Genomic DNA, 15,001 nt, shown 5'->3' with positions numbered 1-15,001 from the left:
AGGTACTATGTTTGGCACCGTTCACCGTTGGTCGGACGCGGCGCTTATCACCAAATATTTGGAAAAGGGACAAGACTAAAATTTTTTTTTGGCGCTCCATTTCAGACGAGGAATCCATTTAAATACACGTGAAGCCGATAAACTTTACCATCGGCAGGATAATTTGACCATTTGAAATTTAAAAAAATTTCCAAGTGACATCTATGGCGATTATAGTGTTAATTCAATCAACTCAACCAGAATTTTAGAGAAAAAGTCAAGCAATTTTTCAACATAGCTTAAGATGCAGGCAGAATTAATCTGCGGCGTGAGAAAGTGAAGTGATGTAATTTGTGTTACGAATGTTGTTGTTGCTTGCATGTAAACAGCCGCTTCGGCGTAAACATTAGAATTGATTTATTTGTTAATGCCCTCGCCATACAAAGCGTGAGTAAACGGTTTTGTTAGAATCGGTCGATGTATCTTAGGAGAAAACAAGAGAACATTTATATTTTCTACTGCACATTCATCATAGACATAATTGGACCATCCAAAATTTTTAATACTAACCGTCTACAGAAAGAAAGATGGATTCTACAGTCAAACCTCCGTAAAGCGATCATGTATGGAAACTGACAATTTGTCCGCTGTTGAGAGGTGTCCGCTTCTTTCCGGCGCAAACGGTTGATGAAAATTATAGAATTTTTAAGCCTTCCATTTCTTTAATCCTACAAATGGTGTATTTCAGCAAATACATTCATAAGCAAGTTATTGATATATTTTGTCCGAAAAATGATCTTCAACATATTCACTGTCTCAATGAATACATGTATTGAAACGAAAGTAAAATAAATGAATTGGTACTCTTGCAGTTTGAGAATTATAGTGATGATATTTCGGTTTAGTGACTCTGGCAACTTCATTATTTAAACCAAATTCAGTGATAATAATTGAAATCGTAATAATGCCACAACACCCACGCGCAATGCCATGATTGCGTGATGTTGGAAAATGAAGGACCGCTGACGAACATATTGCCTCTCCGAATTGGGCGCTGTTTTTTACATCTCTTTACTTTATCGTATTGCAAACAATGGGGATAATTTGTTAGGAGAAAGAGATAGAAGGACACTACTCATGTGTGCGTCCATTTTTGTATATTTTGGAGAAATATTGTTCCGTCCACTTCCGCCATAAAGCTACTTGGAGATATCAGTGATATCGATCCAATATATCCAGTCTCTGGGATCGAAAAAAACCGCTGTTAACAGAAGGTGTCCTCAATTTTGATGTGTTCGTTAAGGGAGGTTTGACTGCAGTTCAATCGGCGAGCACAGTAGCGTCCCAAATGGTTTGATATGCATGGTACACATTCGCAGTTTCCCCGTCATGTGTTTAATCCCACAAGGGACTCGGGGAAAAGTCTCCAAATGATGTTTGTCCATCAGTTTTATCTCTTTCCATCCGATAGCAGGATAAGAACAAAGATGCGAGCACAAAAGAGAAGGAAAGAATAAAAGCACGCTTGTCAGTGTGTCGCCATCTTGCAAATCGCGTTTCTTCCTCTCACGAATCCTCCACACACGCTTTCTTCTGAGCTTCGATGATTATCCGACAACCCAACTCAACCACGACAATCAAACGACACTCTTGTCCAAGCTGATTAATTAATAAATAGTGGAGACTCCAGTCTGTCACGTAGAAGCTTAATGCGTGCTGCCAAATTGCACGCTGTTAAATCAGTTTTCAAAGATGGAGATCTGAGCGATCCCAGAGTCCTCTGGAATGTTGATAATACACTATATAGACCCTAAGGGGGAGTAGTGTAGAGAACTCCCGTCCAGAGGACTCTGAGCGATCCTTTCTTTTTTCAATGCTTGAAATGGAGCAGTTGCCCGTGCGAGACATCGATTGACATTTTGTGAATTTCATTGATCATATCATCACGAGTATGAATTTCGGTTGAAAGCTTATTTATCTGTGAAATTGGGATCGCTATGCCATGCAGCGCCGCGAGTGGCGTCTATTGTAAACCCATTTAAAGTGCGCCATGAGTGACAGCACGTCACGTGACCAACTGGAGCTCCCTCTATCCTTTCTTTGCGGTTGTGTGATGTGATTCTCGCCTGTTGCAAAGGTCGTCGGGAGGGGCGGCCGTCGGCCTGACTACGAGGACTGATGGTGCTGTTGCGTCATCATCTCTTGCTCCTGCTGCCCCTCGTGCTGGTGGCGCTGCCGCCCCTGATCCTGGTGGGGCTCCTCTGTGACGTTGCGTCGGTTGAGCGAGAACTTCCACACGCGGTCTGGTCCGATTTCGGAGACGTAAAGAGAGTCTCCATCTGGGGAGATGGCGATGGCGTGTGGAGCCGAGAACGAATCCTAGGAAATAGATCAAGAGAGAGAAAGAGAGAGCAAACAATCAGAGAATGGCATTACATAGATACTACCCCGCATCCCACATCAAAAAAATATGTGGCAGAGGGTAGTGTTAGATCACTAGGCGCTGATTAAAATCATTATGGGAAACTAAAAATGAAAAAGTGCGCGGACGAAGTCCCACGTGGAATTTATTTAACACCATAATTGTCGGACGCGGCCAAACCCTTTCTACGCCCTGGGAGATGCAATTGATCCCATCTGATTAAGCTGCACATATATGCTGGGTAGTCGTAATAAGTAACAATTCTTTTCCTGTGGCACAAATCCACAGAGAGAAGCCGATAACTTTAATTCGGAACAGTAAGTCCGTCATAGAGGAACTCTTAAAAATGCATTCTTTTTTGCAGAGGTATCGATTTGATCACCGCGGCCGTTAAGGATAATTTGATACTTTCGTACAAAGTAGCAGCAATTATGGCCATGCTTTTACGCCCATGCATAAGATAAGAAATGATAAAAAAAGTCACAGAAATGTCTCCAAGGCCCACAGTTTTAAAATGAAATTCATCTCAAATAGAAAAGGATCAATTTGATCCATCTGGTCGTTCTAATTTAAGTGCCTTTTTGTGCAGAGGGAAAACGATCTCCAATCATTTCAGTGAACTATCAATATTATTTATCATTTGTATTGGACCTTGAATTTAAGGTGAAATTCTAAGATGATTCTCTCCGTGTAGCTTTGAAAGATATCCATTTTCAATCGCTCAAGCAATCTAATCGCAGCATATATATTCCGTGTCTCTCGCCGTTCCCAGCCTAATTGCTGTAAAAGCTCTGTTTCTCTTCGCTAGTGGATGGGTGTCATGAACCACTTAGCCTTCCTTTGCACTTGAATATGTACCGAAGAAAAGTTTAGGACGTCACTCACCAAGCAATGGACCCAAAAAATAAAATATACACGTATATAAGGGTGTCCTTCCACTCTCATTCATAAAACGTTAGTTAGTTAGGGATTCACATTTTTGTGAAAATTTCTGTTTGGGGATTATCGAATTTAAACCAAATGCATGAAGCTCGTCTTTGCTTTTTCGCTTTAAAAACATTATCCGAACCCTCTTGGGACAGTGTCAGGGCAAGACACATTCTCATCCCGAATAATGGTACAGAATTATTTTACAGGCGATATTGAATGTAATTTAGACATCCCTTGTACTGAGTAACCGAAAGAAGAAATCTCTATGCAACGTGATGGGATAACTAAACGGCTACAATCGTAACTCAACTAGTAAATCCCCGGGTCCGGAGGGAATACCCGCGCGTGTCTTCGAGGAGTTAGTTCCACAGATCGCACCTAACTGAAAGATGATATTCAAGAAGTCACTCTCTGAAGGAGAGTTACCGCTAGACTCGAAAATTGAAAGCCTAATACCGATATTCAAAGCGGGAAACCAACATGACCCAGGAAACTATCGTCCAATATCATTAACATCGATTACAGGCAAGATACTTGAGCATATCTTCGTTAGCAATATCATGACTTTCTTGGACACTCGCAGTAGAGAATACAGAAAAAACTCAAGGGAAGGGGGGCAAAATATATCTTGAGTTGTCTTTACCTTTATCGTAATAAAAAATGATCAAGTCACAGGCAGAGTATTAGAAAATTTTATTTTAAGTGATTATACGCATGTAAAAGACAATGCCATCTTATGGCATAAAAAAGTTAGAACTTTGGTTTTGCAATGTTCGGCAATACGGGCGGACCCGCGATGCAGGGGCGCGCGCTCCCCATCTGTATCCGCCACTGGACATTCGCAACTTCCTCCACGGGTGTCAGCACGGCTTTAAAAAAGGTAGATCATGCGAAACACGCGATCTCGCGCACTTTCTTCATGACGTTCTCAAATCTGGTGAATCAAAAAGACAAGCCTTCGACACGGTACCTAACAACAAACTTTTACCAAATTATAGTTGTGCGGATTAAACGAAGCAGTGGTAAACTGGATACGCGACTTTCTGAGTGATCGTAAACGAAAAGTAAATCTTGACGGAATTTGGTCTGATATAGTTAAAGTGACTTCAGGTGTTCCACAAGGAAGCGTAATCAGCCCCTGTTGTTCATTATATACATTAATGACCTCTGCTCCCGAATTAGCAGTAAAACACGTTTGTTTGCTGACGACGCTATCATCTATCGCGAAATAATTGATTACTCCGACTGAAATTCTATCATCGGATTTAAACAACGTTCATCTGTGGAGCCAAGAGTGGGGACTCGAACTTAATCTGAGCAAATGCATGGGGGTACATTTTGATAAGAGTTCGTCCAACTATAACCACGCTTATGCTGTGGATGGTATTAAGATACAGCCAACAGACGAAGTGAAGTACCTGGGAGTTACGATAATCTCGACCCTCTCGCGAGGAACAAATATAAGGAATAACTGCGGCATAGCTATTATAAAATTAGGATTCGTAAGCGTATTTGGGAAGATATTCGGATGAGAAAGTGAAAGAAAGATACTATTTCACGCATGTCCCGCCAAACCTAGAATATTTAGCGAGCACATGGTATCGGGTGGAAAAACACTTAATCCGCGAACTGAACAAAATACAAAGGAAGGCTGCGCGTTTCGCCAAAATCTGCTACGGGTGTACAGACAGTGTTACCCAGATGTTAAGCGAATTAGGCTGGGAGCCGCTGGAGACTCGGAAGCTCCTATGCTTAGGCTAGGCTTAGATTACTTGAGCAATTGAAAATGGATATCTTTAAGAGCGACACGAAGAACATAATATTAGAGCCCCAATATATTTCCGACAGAAGCGATAAATTAAGTGAGATGTTTTACCGACCGGATAGATATGGGAACTCATTTTTCCCCCGAACTATAAAGCACATCAATAAATGCTAGTCGTAATTTTTTTAGGACATTTGCTTGTTGTATTTAGAGGCCTTGTGTCCTAACACCCCCTGCCACACGCTTCGTAGGCAGCTTGCGGGTTAGTTCCTAGATTTAGATGAATGGTTCCCTAGCCAAACGAAACACCGAATTGGGAACATATGAAAACTAAGGAAAGGATTGGTGATAGGAGTTCATTTTTCCTCCGAACAATAAGTGACTCAACACTAAAACTGCCAAATGGACCATTTTAATCCTTTTCCGATTTGAGAGGAATGACATTTGAAAATGAACTCACGGTTGAGCTTAAAGCCACCGAGTGCGTCCACCGGGTTGCGGATGGTGGGTTGACCTCTAGATATAGAGGTTAGCTCCGAGATAAGTGACTTCACTCGTCGAATAAGCAGTCGTGGACAAAAAGCAACGGCGTTCTGAAGGGGTTTTGGCCTACCCTTATGTAAGATGGGCCATCTAAATGAATCATTGAGCTTGTGAAGATGCCATGACTTGCAACAGGGGGCCACCAACAATTATGCCTCCCATGGTGGAGAGGGCAGCAGCTCTTTTTCATATGTGCGAAGGTATAGACCATATTGGTCGGTACAGCGACACATATTTCACTTCTGGTAACATTTACTTCGGTGACATCGGTTACCACTGGTGGTAACATTTACTTTAACAGCTGCAGTACTGCGATGTGAAAGGCAAGGGGAGACCACCACATTATCATCCCGAGGAGTCGCAGCTACTCCAATCAATATATATAATGACGTGATGGAATTCTCTCGGGTAAAATATTCCGGAGGTAAACAAGTCCCCCATTCGGATCTCCGGGCGGGAACTACTCGAGAGGGTACATCGGTCAAAGGTGATTGAATTATAACGATAGGAACATGGAACGTTAGAATCAGCGAAATGAAGAGGACCCAAGAGGGAGACTTTTGGAGTGGGAGTTACAGAATGATATAACAGGATCGCTGCATGGTAATGCTGGAGTAGGGGTAGTGCTTAGAAAGCGCGCAAGAATGCGTAGGAAAAGCTATCTGCCGTTTAATAAGAGGATATTATTGGTGAAGATAGATAACAAACCAGTAGCTGCCGTATTAGTACTGGTTTACATGCCTACGTCAGATTATGACAGTGAAGACGTAGAAGACGTTTACCGAAGCAATCAAACAGGCCATAGGGTAACAAAATCGTATTTTATTAGGTGACTGGAATGATTTTGTCAGCGAAGGTCAGAACGGGATGATAACTGGTAAATATGGATTAGGAATGCGAAATGAAAGAGAAGAAAGGTTTTTAGAATTCTTCACTGAACATAGGCTAGTGGTTACCAACACTTCATTTAAAAAATCCTTTGCTAAGAAGATACACGTGGAAGATACCAGGAGACGTTAGAAGATTTTAAATGTATTACATTCTAGTGAAACAAAGATTCAAGAACCAGGTGAAGGACTGCAAAAGCTACCCATGAGCAGTCATCGACAGTGACCACAGCTTAGTTATGATGAAATGCCACCTAGAATTTAAAGAATTGAAGAAGGCCGTGAAAAACATATGGCAAGTTGAAAATTTGGATGAGGTTAAATACTGCCTTTCAAGTGCCTTTGAAAGAACGTGTAGAAGACAAAGGGAAGAGATGGAAGATTTGTACATAAGAATCAGCCTAAGAAAGAATGCTATGGAAAACGAGAGGGAAGCGGATAAATATTATGTGGGAGCCCCAATTTTAAGATCAGAATTTAATGTGGCAGTAAGTTACCTACTGATGAATAAAGCATCTAGAATCGACGATATTCCCACAGAGATAATTACGTTGAACTAGTACAAAATTATTAGTGAAATGTATTGAGCAAGTGAGATGCTAAAGGATTCGAGAGGAGCATTATAATCCCAATTCCCAAGAGAAAAAGAGCGGAGAAGTTTATAGGACAATTAGACTGTCTACCCATGAGTCGAAAATACTACTAAGGATCATCTATGGAAGAATAGAACTAAGAGCAGAAGTGAATTTGGATGAGTTCTCTACAATGTCAGGAGAATCATCGACATTCCACAGTTCATGCTACACCCAAGTTGCGGTGATAAAATCAGGGCCCAGCTGTGAAGAAGCAATATTTTGTAAAGGAATGAGACAAGGCTTTGCTTTGCCACCCGTAATTTTCAACGTTTAGATCGAGAAAGCCATTAATGAAATCAAAGAAATGGCATTGGGAGTGAATATCCATGGAGAAAAAATAAGCATGCTAAGATTTTCCGAGGATATAGCTGTCATAGTAGAGGCAGAAAAGGATTTGAAAAATATTCTGGCTGATATGGGTAGGGTAATCGGTAAATATCAGCTGAAAATGAACAAAAAGAAAACCAAGATACTAGTATGCAACAGAAGAGAAGTAAAGGCTATCGTTAAAATACGGAAGCAAAATCTGGTAGAGGTGGATGAATTCTGTTATTTGGGAAACAGGATTACAAGCAATGGGAGAAGCAAGAAAGAGATTAACAGCAGAATAGCCCGAGTGAAGAGAGCATTCTACCAAAAGAGAGACCTGCTTACAGCAGGAAACTTAAATATGGAAGTAAGAAACAATTTATAAGAATCCACATTTAGAGCATGCTTCTATACGGAGTTGAGGCATGGACAATGACAGCAGCGGAGAAAGCAAGGATAGAGGCCTTCGAAATGTGGAGCCACAACAAAGTGATAAATGAAAAAATGGATCGATTGATTGAGTAGTGAGGAAGTTCTGAGAAGAGAAGGAGAGAATAGAATTGTCATGAAAACTATAATAAGGAGGCGGAACAACCTTATAGGCCTTATCTTGAGACATGGTGGCCTGGTGAACAGAATTGTCGAGGGACAAGTAGATGGCAAGAACAGGAAAGGAAGGCCTCGAACAAAATACGTGGAAAAGTTAAAGAAATATGTGAAAGAGAAGAATTGCGTAGGTGTGAAAAGATTAGCTGATAGGAGAACTGAGTGGAGATCTGCGTGAAACCAATCTTAGGAATCGAAACATAATAAAGACACCCTGTTGTATGTTCCACAGAATTTTTAATAACCGACCCAGATTTCGAAAATGCACTATGTCATTTTCAAAGGTGAAAGGTTAGTGGTTCTTATTAAATGACATAGCGTATTGTCAAAACCTGGGTCGGGTATTAAAACTTCTGTGGAGCATACAACAGTGTATCTTTATTATGTTTCCTGTCACCAAGTTCCACCAAATATCGCCGTCCAGCCTGAAGTTGATAAATCTTAGGATTGTTGACCGGTGATGGTATTTGAAAACTGTGGGCCTCGAAGACTTTCCCAGGGAGATTTCAGCGGTTTTTTTTCATTTTTTAGCTCTTAAATGGGAGTAATAACAGGGCCATTACACAGTACTACAAAAAAATTTGTTTGAAAACTTTTTTTATTTTAATAGCTGATCTTTATAAATTTTTATGTTCCGAATCCAAAACTGGCCTTAGTTTTTTGTATCACCCATAGTTTACAAGCAATATGTATTTTAATATTTAGTTTAATACCTCCATACGGTGTATAGGGAAATCAATAAAACACTGTGTTACACCATAAAATTGTTTGTATTTACTGTTCACTACATCGTGATAAAATTGTTTGTATTTACTGTTCACTACATCGTGATAAAATTGTTTGTATTTACTGTTCACTACATCGTGATAAAATTGTTTGTATTTACTACAGCGTGATAATACAGGGTTCACTTGTCAACTGGAATTGGTCTACATTTTCTTTCCCTTTTTTCCTTGAAGCTTCTTGTGTAGATTCTTCTGCGATGAATCGCTTGCTGGACTCCTCGGTGAAGTACCAACAGTAATCCCCATTATCTTCGTTCATTAGACCTACTTTTTCAATTTTATTATATCTATAAAAAGCTGCTAAATTCTAAAAATATTGCTTGATTTCATAAATTTAACTGTACAATGTGAATAAATGGTGATTGATACAACTTTAAAACCATCATATTTGGATTCAGCAACTTAAAAACATAAGAATAAGGTATTTTCAGTAAAAAAGTTCTTTCATTGTTGGCCTGTGTTATTGTTGCTACTCCTCATGGAAACATCAAATTTATCTTAAAGGGCCACGGTGATCAAAGCGATACGACTTTAAGGGATATTGCATTTCGAAGAATGGAAGGTTCTTCTATGACGGACTTACTGTTACAAATTAAAGTTACGTGCTCCTCTTTGCGGAATTGTGCCACAGGAGAATACTCGTTACTCAGTGCGTCGTTCCAGCATTTATGCATGCACTTTGAAGGGATCAGTTTCGTGCCCTATCCCGTTGAAGGGAATTTATCTGTTCGCTACAGTCGACGCAGAAATTTCCTACACTCGAGTTTTTGGACGAATTACTGCGTACCCGAATAGGAAACAGAAGAAAAAAATCACATCGTCACTTTCCTTGTTCCATTTAAGGTTGTTTTTTATGAGGACAAGGCTAAAATTTTAACTTCACCAACACATTTTAATAGCGTTAACACCATTTAATACCGTTGTAACGAAAAAAGGCCCATTTTTGAGGGTGTAAAGCGAAGGTGTCCCTTTAATTTAAAAAAGAAAACTTATTTTAAAGAACCCAAACTTAAGTATTAGTTGGATAAACTTGCGGTTCATTAGTTAGGTAATCATTGCTACACTTTCTGTCAGAATAAATATCCGTATCGTATCCGTTACATATAAAGTACTATTATCAGTTTTTTTAAATGCGGACACAATATAACTGACATTTTCTACATCTACATAATACCCCGCAAGCCGCCTAAAAGGCGTGTGGCAGGGGTGTTAGGACAACAGCCGTTTACACATAAAAATGAAGTGCTCTAACGAAGTTGGGACTAGCGTTTATTAAAGTCCTTTATGGTTCGGGGGAAAAACGAATTCCCATATCTATCCGTTCGGCAAAACATCTCTCTTAATTTATCGCTTCTATTGGACCTGGAAATATAGTGTGGCTCTAATATTATGTTCTCCGCGTCGCTCTTAAAGATATCCAATCTCAATTTTTCAAGCAATCTAAGCCTAGCGTTCAGTGGTGTGTGCGATGAGAATACGAATCAATTGAGGAAGTGAGGAATCAATTGAGAGAAGTTGGACAAGATGATCAATGGATACACGCTGAGCTATAAACAATGGAATAATAATTAATGCCCCTCCCCAAAAATGAAGCCAAGAAATTACGCATCTGGCCATCTTGAATAGGGTCTTCCATTCAAATGCACGAGAAACCTCAAAAATTGGATTTTTTTCTTAGCTGACATTTTTGGGATGAGATTGCGGATTGGAATATAAATAAATCATTCGCATCCCGGACGACAGTGTTTTTACTTTAGAAATACTCTATCCTTGCATTCGAATTTTCTCCTTTTCTTTTTTCAATAATCGGGAGCCGGTCATGATTGGAGTGGCCTGTGGGGCTTCAATGCTCCCATGATGCATTGCGGTTCAATTTTTTAGATTTGATTGTGGATATATTGCAAGTGACCAGCGTGGATGTATTTACCCAAGCTATTATCTATGGCGTACCAATGGAGATCATCGTCATTCCATGCGAGTTTTTTTGGTTTTGGTGTATGGTGCATTTCGAGTGCGAATATGCTCACCTGTGAGGATGGTCCCCAGTAGGTGTCGATGTAGGTGGCAGAGGGTCTGATGACGATGCCCGTTGGTGCTATCGGGTGCGGCTCCAACGCCGTTGGCTCGCTGGGTCCGGTCACCGCATACAGAGTGTCATTGTCCGCTGAAAAGAAGACATATCAGCCATGAAGCAATGTTGGCAGAGCACTATGGGATGCGAAAGGCCAGTCCAGTTTATCAACTGCCTGTATTTAATTTCATCATTGTTTTGCACTATTTCCCATGGAATCAGTGGGGTAGCTAGGAATTTTTTCGGGGGGGGGGTCCAAAAAAAAGGGGAGAAATAAAAAAAAACAGGGTACTAAGTAGAGGGTTTTCAATTAATTTTAGTAAAAATTGTTGAGTTTTTCATCGATACATTGGAAAGAGACATTGAGGACCTGACATGGTGCGAAACCCGAGAAATCTATTCATCTTCAAGTGTCAGAAGTGGTATTTGAGTGGTGAACAGGCCCATCCCGCGTCGAACTCCACTTCTGACACCAGAAGATGCTCACGGGGCTGCCGGCGAAACTGTCGTCATCAGGCAGCATCAAACAACGCGGTTAAAATCCGGAAACCTTGGCCCCATGATTTATGATGGTCGCCACCTCTATCGCTTTTTATCGGTTTGAAAATTTTCCACAGAAATGCTATCGTCGTAGAGAAATCCCTTAATTGTCAATATTTGTAGTGAATTAAATACACTCGCGTAGAATACGAGACATGAATTTGATCGATAAAATCATCACGAATAAGAAGTGTGATTTAACAGTTCTCACTAAGGACTTCCCTCCTTAAATTCACAATGAGGCCTTCTCCCTTTAATTCTATCTAAAATCCTATTCTCTTCCTTCCTATCCCTCGTTCACCCAACATTCTACCCTCTAACACTGTTTTCGACATCCCATCCCCGCTTAGTACATGCTCCATCCAAACCTTCTGTATCCTCCATGTCTCATCTAAAAGTTAGCTGCCTCTCCTCACCCACCATGTCCAGCACTTCCTCGCTCCTTTTCCTCTCCGTCCAGTTCACCTTCTCCATTCTTCTCCATACCCACATCTCAAATGCCTCCAGTCTTCTCTCGTCCTCCTTCCTAAGTGTCCACGTTTCCGCAACGTAGAGGGCTACACACCAGATAAAACTCTTCTCTAACCATTTCTTTAAAATCTTACATAACGATCCTCTCATCAGCTCTCTCATGTTCTTTCTCCTCCTCCATTTCCTTTTCATCTTTTTCCTCATTTGAAAACGCAATTCTTTTCTAATGTCCTTACTGCTGTATCCGTTTTCCTCTAATGTGCAGCCTAAATAGTTGAATTATTGAACCTGCTCAAGTTTTTTCCCACCTACTTTCATCTTGAGTCTGATAATCTGCTGGGGCAGTGTGTGCTTGACCACATTTAAGTTAAAAAAAATTAATTCGGATAATATTGTAAAATTCTTGTGAGCACTCATTTCCGTCGTTCGTGGCCCTAAAATTGGATGTGATAAATACAAATATAATTTAAGGAGTGAATCGTGTGTAGTAACAAACAGACAAAGGTAAGCATTATTTAAACGTTGTTTTCTTTACATGGGGCCAAAGATATTTCATTTACTGCCCGCTAAAGTAAAAAAATTAAATCCTCAAATTAAATATTAAGACTTGCCAAAGACTGGCTTTTCTCACAAGAAATAATTGAACGTTTATTTTGAGGTTATTTATCTAAAACACTCATGTATCATTTACTGCATTATTATTTTCTTCATTGGCATTTTGTTTATTTTTCTTCTTCTTCAATTTTTGTTCTTTGATGGTTCCTCAATTCTGGTCCTATGACCTTGGAGACCACCTAATGCTCCTTTACTTTTTTGTTCAGCTGTAAAATCAAAATTTAGGAGTAAATAAAATTATTATCATCATTATTATTATTATATCCCAACCCCGGGGTGCTTCACAGAATGGCATAGCTTTGGTCTTCTTGTGAATAATACTCATGCCATATTCCTCGCAACGCTAATAAACGCCTGATCATCCGCGAACCTAACTAATTTAAACATCATTCATGCTACTTTTACTCTGGCTTCCAAATCGTCCCGAGCTTTCCTTACCATCCCATCCTAGTATACGTTAAAAAGCAGCGGCGACAGTGGACAACCTTGCCTCACTCCTCGGCCATTGCCTGCCCACCCATATTCTCCGTCCGCTACCCTTACTTGCGCTGTCTAAGCCATCTACTGATTACGAATGAGGTGCCTATCTCTCCAATCTACGCCTATTTTCTTGATAATAACCATTAACTATACTCAGGGCTGGACAAAATAAGGCCGATGAGTATTTGAAATACAAGATACCGCTCCGGTATGTATTTTAAATACAAAATGCCTTTGACTTGGGTATTTGATAAACAAACTACAAAATAGAATTTTAAATACCTTTTACAATACAAAATACATGTATGCGGAAACTAAGAGATCTTAATAAAATATGAACTTCCTTGGCACGTTATGGATAGTTGAAAACATGAAGAAAATTATTCAAACGAAAACTAAGGAATTTCTGAAGCATAATGTTACTGAAGTGTAATCAGATTTAATTCAAAAGTATTTTACAAATACATCTATTTATTTTAGAATTGAAAAATAGCAAAAATATGTAACTGTAATACAAAATACAAGATATATTCAGGACGTTTATTAGAAATACCAAACACAAATTGCGAATGTATTTCAAATACGTGTTTTAAAATACTTGCCCTTGAAATACTGCCCAGCCCTGACTATACCCAATGCACTACATCGAATGCTTTTTCAAAATCTATGAAGTTTTCCGCTCTTTCATATCGAGTTGACTTTCCTCTTCTGAAACCAAACTGAACGTCGCCCAAATATTCATTTGCCATCGCCACCTTTGGTCAGTTTAAAATATTCAGAACCGCAATCGCAGCATGCGATATTAGGCTAACAGTCCTAATTCTTAATTATGTCCGTACACCTCAGCCTTCTTCTTTTTCCGTGGCGGAATCAGAACGGTCTTTGCGAAATCCTTCGACCAACATCGGTCCTCATATATCCTGCGCAGTAGTAAGCAGTGGCGGCTGGTGGTAATTTATCAAGGGTGTGCATTAGAGCAGATATAGGATGATTTAATTATATTATGTTAATCCTAATCCATGAGCGTCATATTTCGTCGTAATAGAATACATAGCAAGCAAAACATATCACTGGTACACTCTACCCTTAAAATTGTATGAACAGAAATAATATTAGCATGTATGAAAATAATTATTCTCAACACACCTTTACAAGTGACGGTAGTTGAAATTCATTCTCTTTTCCTTACACCCTATGAGGAAGTAGTGTACAAAACGGCTATACAGATGGCTCTGTAGACGGACTAGGATCCTGGGCGCAGGTAGTGTAGGTGGCGGCTACACCACTACACTACCTGCTAGTCAGTCACCAAAAACATGCGCGTGCGCATTCGCATGGTTTTGAGTCTGCTCCCATCGCCCCTTTGAACAGCACATACCCCCCCGCTTACCTCGTCCCGCCAGAGCTCCCTCAAGCGATCGCACAGACCGAAAATGCGCCCGGCATGATGCCACGGGATCGCACACTTGTAGAGCGGTGAATTCGAAAAGGAGATAGCTGTAGCGTTCGGAGGCTCATGTTTCTTGCATACGCAGACAGTACTTTTATCCTTCGCGTTGCAAAGGAATAGTTTTCTTTTATAATTTATTCATCTTTGGGTGTGCACTTGCTAACATGCGTATACGCACGCGCCGCCACTGGTAGTAAGTAAAACCTTCTCTTACGATCCTTACAAAGCAACTCACTCGCAATATTATTCATGCCCACCGCTTCCCTAGTCTTCGTATCACGAAGGGCTCTCTCTATTTCCGCGACTAGGATCCCCGGCCCAAGATTATCCTCCTCCACTGCACTCTCCCACAATGAACTCAATCTTTCCGGCTTCTGCTGTCATACTGCTGTCTGCTGTCATACAGATCCTCCTTACACATCGATTCTAAGCATCGTCTTGATCGGTTATCATCCTTCCATCTTTTGTCATAGGTTGCCCTCTTTTGCCGTCCGATTACAACTTAACTTTGGC

At 40.3% G+C, this 15,001-nt stretch overlaps 1 protein-coding gene across 1 annotated transcript in view; it reads right to left on the bottom strand.

The window, feature by feature from the left end:
- Positions 1-372: 372 nt before the first annotated feature.
- Positions 373-15,001, bottom strand: part of LOC124165235 (peptidyl-alpha-hydroxyglycine alpha-amidating lyase 2-like) — a 43,775-nt gene continuing 29,146 nt past the window's right edge. The window contains exons 6-7 of the mRNA XM_046542543.1: positions 10,889-11,025; positions 373-2,358 (exon numbers count right to left, since the gene is read on the bottom strand). Coding sequence (XP_046398499.1) covers positions 2,146-2,358; positions 10,889-11,025 — 350 coding nt within the window. The 3' untranslated portion in view covers positions 373-2,145. The remainder of the gene's footprint in view (positions 2,359-10,888; positions 11,026-15,001) is intronic.

This window comes from Ischnura elegans, chromosome 9 (genome assembly GCF_921293095.1).
Source record: "Ischnura elegans chromosome 9, ioIscEleg1.1, whole genome shotgun sequence".
In the NCBI taxonomy this organism is placed as follows: Eukaryota; Metazoa; Arthropoda; class Insecta; order Odonata; family Coenagrionidae; genus Ischnura; species Ischnura elegans.
This window is presented reverse-complemented; position numbering and strand designations above follow the sequence as displayed.